The sequence below is a fragment of the Podarcis gaigeae genome, assembly GCF_964106915.1.
Source record: "Podarcis gaigeae genome assembly, chromosome: 11".
NCBI lineage: Eukaryota > Metazoa > Chordata > Lepidosauria > Squamata > Lacertidae > Podarcis > Podarcis gaigeae.
The window spans coordinates 27853117-27866125 of record NC_139687.1 but is presented as its reverse complement, the minus strand read 5'-3'; the positions used below and the strand labels follow the sequence as shown (position 1 = coordinate 27866125).

Genomic DNA, 13009 nt, shown 5'->3' with positions numbered 1-13009 from the left:
AAAAGCTGAAATGGGGAAAATCTGTATCAAAGGGGGAAATTAACTATTCAGATTAATCTCATCTGTGCTGTGGGGAAGGGTTCCTTCTCTTTGAAATCTTTGGCAAAGACGAGCAGTGGGAGACAGAACACTCAGAATGCACCCAGACCTAAAAGAATGAAAAAGCTGGCCTGCAGCTGAAGATCAACTTTGTTCACCTTTGTCTCCTGCACCTCACCTAAAAATCTGATCTGCCCTGCCTTACCCCGTTCCAGCTTCTAATTCCATAGGAACAGCCACAATGTGAAACAGCATTTATATGCTTCAAGCCAGTGCACATGAACAAAATGTGCAATTGGTGTGTGCACTGACCTTTTAACTGTGAGACACTTCGTTCCAATCCAATGTTACAATGTTGTTGTTTCTTGTTGCATTGCAATGGTTAAGAGATGATGAAAATACGGGCGGCTGTGGCCTTGCAGTTACAACATCTCTCTTTTAATTTAAAGCCGTTCATGTTTCCAGAGAATACAGTCATACCTCATGTTGCGTCTGCTTCAGGTTACGTCTTTTCAAGTTGCGTCCCACAGCAACCCGGAAGTACCAGAATGGTTACTTCCGGGTTTCGCCACTCGCACAGGCACAGAAGCGCTAAACTGTGCTGCGCGCAGACGCGGCACTTCTGGATGCGAACACTTTGATGTGCCTCCGGGACAGATTATGTCCGCAACTCAAGGTTCCACTGTACTCACCATTCAAGCTTCTCCTTATTTGGGCTTAGGCTGAGAACAGATTCAATTATCCTTTTCTCAGTATTAAATTCGGGCAGCTTGTGTTTGCTGAAAAGGAAGTCCCAGCCTCCGTCCGTCTGTGCTCCAACAGCATATACCGCAAACTTGATGTCATTGGGCAAACTGCAACAAATGGAGGCTTCAGGTTAGTTCTGATCTCTTGGTGTTGGTTTCTTATGTGGAATGGAATCTCTCAGGAGGTTGTGGACTCTCCTTCAATGGAGGCTTATAAGCAGAGGGTGGAGGACCACCTCTTTTGGATGCTTTAGCTGAGATTCCTGCATTGCAGGGGGTTGGACTAGATGACCCTGTGACGTTAACATATGAGAGTGCTGGAGGTGAAATAGTTAAACAGGTTAACCAATCAGAACCCAGGGGGGGTGGAGTCAGAGGGACTATAAAACCAGCTCTGGGAGGGGCAAAGGGGGAGTTCGTTGGGAGTTGGTTGGAGTGGGAGTGAATTAGGATAGAGTCTGTGGGTAGGTTGAGTTAGTGTAGCGAAATAAGCTGAGTCAGGAACAGTTAGGACCTGGGAAGACAAGTAAATATCTGAGAGGTGGTTTAGTGAGTGAGAGCAAGTAGCGGAAGATATAGGTCTGGCTAGGCACCCCATGATTGTAATTGACTGAGATCGTTTATGAAACCACATGCTTGTTAAACTGCAATAAATAAACAGAAGTTTATGTTCCAATATATCCCTGACTGCACTCAGTATTTTACCAGGTAGGGCCTGGGTGGTGGCAGCAAGAAATAAAGTGGTGGCACAGGGATCAATAGACGGTGAAACGTCCGGGAACCCTGTGTGATTGCCACAGACCCTTGCGATCCCTTCCAACTCTGCGATTCTATTATTCCATGTCTGGATTCAATTGCAAATTACTACTCAAGTCAGACTGCCTCATCTCAAGAATCATTGAAAAGGCAAATTCACAGGTAATAGCAAATTTCCTCTATCCAGTGATTTCATGCTCTCCCACCCAGCTGGACTGAGCAGCCACAACACAGCGACTTCCCTGGTTTTAGTTACAGGTAGGTAGCTGTGTTGGTCTGCCGTAGCCAAAATAAAATTTAAAAAATTACTGGAAGGATTTTTTTTAATTTCCCTGGTTTTGTATGCTAAATTGGGGTGGCGTTACAGCATTTAAGTTGCCACGATGCATGTTTTTGCCCTGTGAAGCCTGAAGATGCTATGCTGCTTACAAAAGAGAAACACGTACTGGAAATTTCCATCGGAGTCCTTCCACTTTGTATAGAACTCTTTTGCTTTGTCCACACACGGTTGGTACTTTCGTACGCAAGCAAACCCCAGAAGACTGCTCCGAAGTAGTCGCTCAGACACTGTCCCAGCATCGTCCCAAGACTGTTTGTCAATCATGTTTTTCATTAGATTGACTATGTATCCCTAGAGTGATTTCACAAACATACAAAAAAACATACACGTGAAATCATTTTTTTAACCAAATATGTTAAAAACTGTATATATAAGCAGAATGGGAAAGGCAATTACACACACACACACACACACACACACAAAATGTACTTCCATGGCTGAAGGAAGCAGTTGTTTAATAACCAAACTGAAACACAATGGAACAATAAATGATTTAAGTAGGTATCATAATTAACCACCTGAAATTCTGATTATAAAACACATGCACACAGGAGCTAATGGTTTCAAGGCAGCTTCATATCTATGTTCCAGAAAAACAACAACCTACATAAATGGGAACCCTGCTCCCATGCATCATGATGAACTTTTTCTTTTAAAAAACAAAAACTGTGTATCTGAAGAAGTGTGCATGCACACGAAAGCTCATACCAAGAACTGACTTAGTTGGTCTTTAAGGTGCTACTGGAAGGATTATTATTTTTTTTAAAAAAAGAAGCATGCATCATATTAAAATAAAATCATAACATATTAACCTTATCTAATTTCCAATTGCTTTAAGCAGGTAGTGTTTGCTGTTTCTTTAAATACTAAGAGTTATTGTTCGGCTTCTTTCCATTAATGACATGCTGATCGTACACTCTATATTGTGATGGATGCTGCCCCTACTGACTCTCGCATCCCGTGAGAATCAAAACAATAAAGCAACTTGCTTTTATTCTATAGTACAACACATATACATTCATAAAATTATTGCCAATAACCTCAGTATGTGAGCTGACAGCCTGCAAGTGTTGACGGCTATTTTTCAGTCTTCCCCTTCTTACCTTTAATTGATTATCTATGTCTCTCATGTCCCTCTTCTCCGTAAGTTTGTACAAAGGTATCAGCTCATCCAATCCCTCAAGCACGGGAGTAATTTCAGTTTCATGTTGTAGGTATATTGTTAAATCAAGAGCTTTAGTAATCGACAACTTTTCAGCACTGTGGGAAACAAAGTGTCAGTAATAACACATTAAAATATTTGTTAAAGGGGCTGAACCATTCAGAGTACAGAGTTTTTTCATTTTTAATACATATTAGCAACACTAATCTTAGTGTTTTCCTTTTTAACAGCTAATGTTATGAATGAAACCTTCCTGAATTTTTGCACCCCGCAATGGCAAATTGTGCAAAAGCAAAACATGGTTTGGAGTGTTGAACTTCTGCAGCTGTCCGCATGTTGTGTTATATACACTGAGTTCAGGAAAGTGTAGCAATATGATAATACATTAAAACTGCCAGCAGCTGATCCACTGTTATGTGTATCATGAAGAGATTTCAGCAGCAACGTTGCTTATTATCTGTCTTGCCAGGCTTCTCTGTCTTGCATACTTCCTACTCTATCCTATACGTCCTATATTTATTCGTGCTTTTTACCAGGTTTTGTGGTCTTCCTGAATTAACACAGCTTTGCAATCCTGCCCACAGGTCATCAGAACAGTACTGATCTGCATGCATGCGCGCCCTCTCTCTCTCTCTCTCTCTCTCTCTCTCTCTCTCTCATGAAGGCCAACCCCCTTCTTAACCAACAATAGTTCCTGTCTCTGGCTTTGTATTTTTTTAGTACATTTATACCCCACTTTTCTTCCTTCATGGAACTGAAGTTGGTATACATAAGGCTCTCAGTACAGTCTCCCATCCAGACACTGACTAGACGCAGCCCTGCTTAGCAAAGCAAGTTGGCTATATCAGATATCCTCAGCTCTGGGACCTCAACCAAGGGCTGCCTCCTGAATAGGGACCAAATTACTTTGCTAAATAGGCACCGTCCCTGCTGCCGTTCATTATCATGTGCTGTCTCAGAGATGTACATCAGCTGTGTACATTAGCTGACACAACATATTCATTACAAGATATATACACGACTTGTGCACATTGAACTTGTGTGCATTCAAGCTTTACGCACAAGGCAAAGAAATAGAAAGGGGGCAGAAAAGGGGTGGTGCTCCAGGGTAAATTACACAGGAAATGCCACCTGCCATTGAACCCAATGCATTTTGACTATACACAATTTTGGCTTTAGGAATGTAACCACAAAAGTTGTGGGCTTGCTGTATTTCTGCAATATACTCCCCCCCCCATGTGGATCAAGGGAAAGTATAAACAGATACTTTGCTGCAGGTATTGTTTCTACTCAGAAGAAATATTTTCGTTATAAAGTAGGATGGGAGTGTTCTATAAACCTCTTGTAATGGCTGTGCCAAATACAGTGGTGCCCCGCAAGACGAATGCCTCGCAAGACGAAAAACTCGCTAGACGAAAGAGTTTTCCGTCTTTTGAGGTGCTTCGCAAGACGAATTTCCCTATGGGCTTGCTTCGCAAGATGAAAACGTCTTGCGAGTTCTTGCGAGTTTCCCCCCCTTTTTTTCCCTTTTACTAAGCCGCTAAGCCGCTAATAGCGCTAATCCGCTAATAGGGGTGCTTCGCAAGACGAAAAAACCGCAAGATGAAGAGACTCGCGGAACGGATTAATTTCGTCTTGCGAGGCACTACTGTATCATGAGGCCAATTTCTAGGGGGAAAGCCTGTGTCTAACAAGGCTATAAAACACGTATGTGTTCAATCCTTATGCTAGCAAAAGTGTAGTGACGTCTGCAAAGGATTGGTTCAAGATGACCTTGTATCAATGGGCAAGAACTAGGAGAGCTATTATATTTTATAGGAACAGCAAGCAGTATTTAGTTCTGAGATCTCAAGCTCTTATCTTTTCTAACTCTTACTGTTTTAGTAGTGTCACAATTCTCCCGTTATTCACGCAGGAATGGCCTAAGCAACGTCACTGGGGAAGTTCTGGATTTCTAATTTTGCAAATGATACAGGAGTGTCTCTCTCATTTTATTATGTGATGAAGTAGCGTTATCTGTATTACTGTTGTATAGAACAAAAATGGCACATTGCTTACCAAAGAGACATTTAGTGTATACTATCATACTTTACCTCGCCATCTGGAATACACTATTGATGAGACTTGCTCTATCATTGCTGCTAATTGCTTTATGGTTTTCTTTCAAAAGACGAATTAGGGCATCCCATCCATCATCTCCATAGTGCACAATATAATAACCATTCATTCCAACATTAAATTTTATCCACTCCACTTCTTCTGGGAGAATGATGTCATCTACACACAAAATATATCACAACCTTGTATTTTTCTGTCCAGCAGGATGACTCATTTCATTTACAGTTATCAACCACAGATAAATAACTGATTAGTAATAGTTAAAATTGCTTAAAAACCTAGCCTTAATGTCTACTACACAGCTGCTTTGTGGATAAAAACTTCTGTGTGTCTTACAGGGACTCAAGAAATGGATAGCTTGGAACATCTGTATCTTCTTAATTCTTATAATCTTCCATAATAAAATTATTTAAGCTTGAAAACATAATTGTACTTCTTACCCATTTGAATTCATTCAAACATACCTGTTTTAGTTGTCAGCAAAAACTTCTGAACTTCAGCACATTTACTGGTAATATACGTTAATGGAACATGCCACAGATTCCTACAGTAAAATCAATGATGATTAGCTGATTGTTTCAACAGCCTGTATGAACACATATCTAAGCTGACCACTGAGCTGCATGACTGGGTGGATGTAAAGAGGGGTTTCTTGTTGAGAGTTCTATGGCTGCAAGGTCTGTTTTCACACACTTAAAAGCAAACCTGCATTTCCAGAGATGGTTAATGATTCCTGCCATATTAACTCTCTACTATGAGTACCTATCTTTAAGAAAATGCTTTTGTTTCCTTAAGGCTTTGCCATCAGTCACATGTGCTCTCAAAGAAATGTAACAAGTGAAATTCCCTACAGGACAAAATTCAACCAGTCTCCAGTTTAGAAATTGTAACTTTTTGTCATTTAGAAAGTCTAGAATGCCCTCAGCTGATTTATTTGTATGATGTAAAAGAATATTCAATATGATTTTTCTAATCATCATCATCATCATCATCATCATCTATATCCTGCCCATCTGGCTGGCTTTCCCCAGCCACTCAGGGCGGTTTCCAACAAAAGATTTAAAAATACATTAAAATGCCAGACATAAAAAACTTCCCTAAATACTAACTAGTTAAGAAATCACAGTGCAGGACTTCCGGAGGCGGCGCGAACGGCAATGGCGGTCCTTTCTCCTTTGTGAGGAGGAAGCTCCGCAGAAAAAGGGTCGCCCGTTACGGCGAAACGGAGACCCGCTTTGGAGACCCACAGGCAGCAAGAGCCTGTGGTCCTGAGACTCGGCGGGCACCAGGAGCGACCCCCAAATCGCTGAAGGAACCCCGTAAGGGGCTCTGGATCGGTGGAGGGGGCTGCGGTGCTGTGAGTCGGTTCACGATCTGCGGAGTGAAGCCGCGCTGCTGCTGCCGGTGAGCGCTGACCTCTTTTCCTGCAAAATTGGAGTTGAAAAAGCTACAACCCGTGAGTAAGGATCATACTTTATTGGAGATTTGAATTTAAATTGAATTTGGCCGAAAGCGGAGAGACGAAAAGCAGGAAGTCCGTCTTCCGCTCCCACTGAATATCAAAGCAAAGAGCTGGAGAGTGAAGGTAAAGAGAGACTTTTTGAGCTACTTGATTTGAGCACCCATTGAACTCTATATTAAGTGGATTTAGAGCTGTGAATGGTGGATTTTTTGTTTCTTATTGGCATGGTGATATCTTCTTCTTATGGGATTTACATTATAAGCAAGAAACCCAGGTGCTGGAGCTGCCTGTGCAACTGAACTGTCAGTCTGCTGACATGGTTACTTTGAATCCGAACTTTGAAACAATCTGAGAACCTGCTATTTTGAAACATTGAGAATACCAGCTAGCACTATTTGAAACACTGTCATTGTTTAACAGCAAATTCTGACTCTGCTGGGAACTATTTGTGAGGGCTTTTGGACTTTGAATTTTAAACAGTTAAACAGTTATTAATTGTACTGGACTGAATTTTATTTCTTCCTCAAAACTATTACAAACTCCCCCTAGAGGATTTGGAATTTACAACAGAGACTTTTATTTTACTTTCTATTTCCCGGCCTCCTGTATGACTGTTACCATCTGGGCCGTTGCTTTCTCACGGGAAGTCAGCCTGACCTTGACTTTTAGATAACTTTGGAATGAGTGGCGCAAAAAGAAAGGGGGGACCAAGAACCAGACAAACAACTCTAACAACTGTAACTGCAGCCTCAAAGGCACGCAGATCATCTGTGCCTACTTTACCATCTGAGGAAAAAGCTGCCTCTCTGCCACAGGCAGGGGAGGAAGAAACGGAGGAATTACAATTAGAAGAGATGGCCTCAGGAGCATCTGGCTCTGTTCTAGAAAGAATCCTAGAGAAATTGGAATCTTTGGATAGGAAAGTGGACCAGCAAACAGCAAAAATAGATTTAAACACAGAAACTTTAAACAAATTGTCTGGGCAAGTTGCACAGAATGCACAAGCTATTGGACAACTGAAGGAGGCTGCAGGTGAAAATCAGAAATTGGCTGAAGACACCAGCCAAAGATTGGGTGAGCTGGAAAAAGAAGTAAGGCCACTCACTAAACAAGTAGGTGAACATCAGAACTATCTTTCTATGATTGAACTTCGGAATAGGGAGACCAACTTAAGGATAAGGGCAATACCAGAAGTGGAAGAAGGCAACTTAGCTGAGTTCCTGACCAGAGAATTTTCCAAGTTTTGGAATTTAGAGGGAAAAGATTTTAAAATTGTGTCAGCTTTTAGACTTGGAAGACTTATAAAGAAAGAGAAGCCCAGAGACTGTTTGATAACATTGAGATCAAAGGAGGAGAGGGACAAGATTTTAGGCCTTCACTACGGGAAGTCTCTGGACATTTTGGACAGAAGAATTGAAATTTACAAGGACATTCCTAAACAGCTGTTGGATCTTAGATCTGAATATTTGGAGCTTGTAAAATTGTTGAGAGGCAACTCAATCATCTTTAGGTGGGATTTTCCACAAGGCTTGTCCTTTACCTTCAGAGGAAGGAAGATTAAAATTAGAACTTTGGAAGATAGAGATAAATTTCTGATTGCCCACGGAGAAGACCTTCATAAAGGACTTGAACTACCCCCAGGGCCCGAACCACCAGAGGTACCTACACCTGTGGACTCTAAAGACCCACAGAACCAAACACCATCCCAAGGAAAATAACCAGATTTATCCAGGATGTCCCTGCAACTTTTGAGCTGGAATATTAATGGCTGCAACAGCCCGGGAAAAAGGAGGAAAATCTTTCACATATTAAAGAAGGAACAATTGGATATCATCTGCTTACAAGAAACACATGTGACTAGGCTACACAGAAAAGTATTAATAAATAAAAGGCTTGGCCAGGAATTTATATCTTCGGACAAAGTTAAGAAGAGAGGAGTGGTGATATATGCAAAAGAGAGCCTTTCACCTAAATTTTTATTTAAAGACGACCATGGAAGAATTTTGGCAATTGAAATACAGCATCAAGGAGAAAAAATTATGATATTAGGAATCTATGCTCCAAATGAAGGGAAATCAGAATTTTACAAGAAGTTGCATGGGATTATGTTGGAATATCTGGACTTTGATAACATCATTATGATGGGAGATATGAATGGGATCGTATCGACCAATATGGATAAGTCACAAAGACAAAATGTTACCAAAGACGGCAGACTACCAAAGACCTTTTTTGAAATGACAGATAATATGGACTGGATTGATATATGGAGAACAAAGAACCCCTTGGGAAAAGAAGGAACATTCTTTTCTGAAGCCCAGCTGACATGGACAAGAATCGACCAAATATGGATTTCTAGAGGTCTGGCACCTAAGGTGAGAAAAGTGGAAATCTGCCCAAAGACCTGCTCCGACCATAACGCTTTGAAAATGGACATGATACTAGTACCAACCGGTTCCTTTAGATGGAAGATGAATGACAATTTGTTCAGAGATCAAGAGATCATTAAGAAGGCCCAAAAAGTTATAAAGGACTATTTTGAAATAAATTTGAATACGACGGTGGAAAAAAGAACAATCTGGGATGCAAGTAAAGCGGTCATGAGAGGGTTCTTGATACAACAGAATTCTATAAAGAAAAGAACACAGAATGAAAAGAAAGACAGGATTTTGGAGAAAATCAAAGAACTAGAGAAGAAGTTAAGAGCAAATCCAAAATCGTAGCCGATCTTGAGAGAAATTAAACTCCACCAGGCACAATATTCTAAATTGATAAATCAGGAAATTGAATGGAAGATTAAGCTGATGAGACAAAAAACGTTTGAATCGGCAAACAAATGTGGGAAACTGCTGGCTTGGCAGTTGAAAAAGAGGCAAAAGTTGAATACAGTAACAAATTTGGAAATTGAAGGAAGAAATATCCAGAACCCCGTGGAAATTAGAAAGTGCTTCCAGAAATATTTCAAAAAACTATACACTCAAGGGCTGCAAAATGAGATGGAAATTAAACAATTCTTGGAAAAAAATGGGCTCAAAAAACTGTCACAGGAAAATAGAACACTCTTGAATAGCAAAATAACTCGACAAGAGATTGAACTTGCCATTCAGAACATGAAATTGGGCAAATCTCCAGGGCCAGATGGTTTGACCTCCAAGTATTATAAGACATTAAATGACTATCTGATACAACCACTGATGGAGGTCAGCAATGAGATTATGGAGGGGAAGAAGGCGCCGGAATCGTGGAAAGAAGCCTTTATCACATTGATACCAAAATCAGAAACTGAAAAGACACAGCTTAAGAACTACCATCCCATCTCCCTTCTAAATGTGGATTACAAAATATTTGCTGAAGTCTTGGCAAACAGACTTAAAAGAGTTTTAAGTGAAGTAATACACAAGGACCAAGCAGGCTTTCTCCCAGGCAGACACATGTTTGCTAATACAAGGAATATTATTGACATTTTGGAGCTGTTGCAAACAGAAATTAATACCAAAGCAGTGTTAGTTTTTATAGATGCGGAGAAGGCCTTTGACAATATCTCTTGGAAGTTTATGAAGGGAAATTTAAAAGAAATGGGAGTGGGGAGGGGTTTTGAAAACGGGATTGATGCGATATATTCAGAACAAAAGGCAAAACTGATAGTCAACAATGTGGTTACGGAAGGGTTTAAAATTGAAAAAGGAACACGACAAGGCTGCCCAATTTCCCCGCTGTTGTTTATTACAGTCCTGGAGGTGCTCCTGAATCTTATCAGAGGGGACCGGTTGGTGCAAGGGATTCAGGTCGGAGCGAAACAATACAAACTTAAAGCTTTTGCAGATGACCTAGTCTTGACCCTGCAGGAGCCAGAATCTAGTACAAAAAGAGTTTTGGAATTGATTCAAGATTTTGGTCGGGTGGCGGGATTTAAATTAAATAAACAGAAAACTAAAGTATTAGGGAAAAACTTGACAGACTTAGAGTCAGAACGGTTTCAGAAAGAAACAGAACTAACATTGGTGAAAAAAGTTAAGTACCTAGGGGTAAATTTAACAGCAAAAAATCTGAGTCTATTTAAGGATAATTATGAAAAATGCTGGTCTGAAATTAAGAGAGACTTGGACTGTTGGACAAAATTGAAACTTTCTTTGTTAGGCCGAATTGCCGCTATTAAGATGAATGTATTGCCAAAGATGTTGTTTTTGTTTCAAACATTACAAATTGTGGATAAGACGGAGTGCTTCAGGAAGTGGCAGAGAGATATTTCTAAATTTGTCTGGCAGGGCAAAAAGCCTAGAATTAAGTTTAAGATACTAACTGATGCGAAAGAAAGAGGTGGCTTTGCCCTGCCGGACTTAAAGTTGTACTATGAAGCAGCAGCTTTCTGCTGGCTTAAGGACTGGCTACTTCTTGAAGACACGGACGTGTTGGATCTGGAAGGTTTTAACAATGCATTTGGCTGGCATGCATATCTATGGTATGACAAAGTTAAGACCAATAAGGCCTTTAAGAACCATATTGTCAGGAAAGCTGTATTTAATGTCTGGACAAAATACAAAGACTTGTTGGAAAACAAAACCCCAAGGTGGCTTTCACCTCTGGAGGCTAAAGCCCGGAAGAGACTCAATATGGAGGCCAATTGGCCAAAGTATTGGGAAATATTAGAAAAAGATGGTGACAATTGGAAATTGCAGAGTTTGGAGAAAATGAAGGGTAAAGTGCTAGACTGGTTACATTATGCTCAGATTAAAGAAGTTTTTAAAAATGACAAAAAGTTAGGATTCCAGGTGGAAAAATCGAAGTTAGAAACAGAACTGTTAGAACCAAAGAGTAAGATATTATCAAGAATGTATAACTTGCTGTTGAAATGGAACACACAAGATGAAATGGTTAAATCTGCTATGATAAGATGGGCACAGGACATTGGGTATAATATTATGTTTGAAGACTGGGAAAGGTTGTGGACCACTGGGCTGAACTTCACTGCATGTAATGCTCTGAAGGAAAATGTAATGAAAATGATATATAGATGGTACATGACCCCTGTTAAACTTGCTAAAATATACCACTTGTCCGAAAATAAATGTTGGAAATGTAAGGAAAATGAAGGAACATTCTTTCATCTCTGGTGGACTTGCCCGAAAGTGAAGGCCTTCTGGGAAATGATATATAATGAGCTGAAAAAAGTATTTAAGTATACTTTCACTAAGAAACCAGAGGCCTTCCTCCTGGGTATAGTCGGCCAGAAGGTGTTAAAGAAGGACCGAACATTCTTTATGTATGCTACAACGACAGCAAGGATACTTATCGCTAAGAATTGGAAAACTCAAGATTTACCCACACTGGAAGAATGGCAGACGCAGCTGATGGACTATATGCAATTGGCGGAAATGACCGGCAGAATCCGAGACTTGGGAGAAGAAAAGGTTGAAGAAGATTGGAGGAAATTTAAGATTTATTTACAAAAATATTGTAATTTGGTGGAATGTTAAAAAGGGTGCTTGATTATAAAAAACTGGCCATCACTAATCTGGATTTGAATTGGAAGATAAGTGAGATTTTAGAAAACAAAAATTGCTGAAGAATTGTTATTTATCATTTAAAAGAGCGACTATAAATTACATGATAATTTGCTTGGAAAAATGTATTGATAATGTAAGTGTGAACGGGAAACGTGAGGAAGTCCAAAAAGGTTTGAAAATTTGTTAAGACGAAAGGAATGTTGTTTATTATTTTTGTAATTTTTATAAAAAAACCCTAATAAATATCTTTATAAAAAAAAAAAAAAGAAATCACAGTGCAATCTGCATTATTTATTTATTTTTATAATTAAATGTTAGCCAGTGGTGGAGCTTCACTTGCTCCTTTGCCATTACCCGGTTGGTGCAGAAGAACTAGAAGCCTTCACATAGTGCTCTTGGTGTACATGGACTTTCTTCCCTTCTAATGTCACAGTTACCACTGGGAATCCTTTCTGCAGTGTCCAAGTGTCCATCATGGTCTTCACATCATGAAGCCCATTTTGGGTCCAGTGCTATAAATCAGGGACAAAAATATGATCTGAGATGCTAGGAGATGCTGCTCATTGGGCAGCAGCAAAGAGATAAAAATTACAAATCTGTCTTATCTGTACGACTTTCCATAGTTAACAATAGTGTGGGGTGACATTTTTGACGTATGGCAGAGAAACATTTAAGAATGAAAGTATATGTTTTCCTGTAACATTAAAATGGTGACAAAAACCAGTTCCATTTTTGCATCAATGCTAACCACACAAAGAATAAAGCTGGTTGGAGGTGGGATCTGATTTCCACTGAAGTACAGGTTTCTAACAATTCAGAAAGATTGCAAGGTTCAGCTATGATAAGAAACCATAGTTTCTGGTTACATCTATGAGTTGCAGA

At 39.9% G+C, this 13009-nt stretch overlaps 1 protein-coding gene across 5 annotated transcripts in view; it reads right to left on the bottom strand.

The window, feature by feature from the left end:
* ERAP1 (endoplasmic reticulum aminopeptidase 1) overlaps positions 1–13009 on the bottom strand; it is a 28067-nt gene that overhangs the window by 5511 nt on the left and 9547 nt on the right. For all 5 annotated transcript variants that reach the window (XM_083702273.1, XM_083702270.1, XM_083702271.1 and 2 more), the window contains exons 11-16: positions 12482–12639; positions 5626–5705; positions 5137–5320; positions 2985–3141; positions 1988–2172; positions 732–893 (exon numbers count right to left, since the gene is read on the bottom strand). In XM_083702273.1, the coding sequence (XP_083558399.1) occupies positions 732–893; positions 1988–2172; positions 2985–3141; positions 5137–5320; positions 5626–5705; positions 12482–12639 (926 nt within the window). The remainder of the gene's footprint in view (positions 1–731; positions 894–1987; positions 2173–2984; positions 3142–5136; positions 5321–5625; positions 5706–12481; positions 12640–13009) is intronic.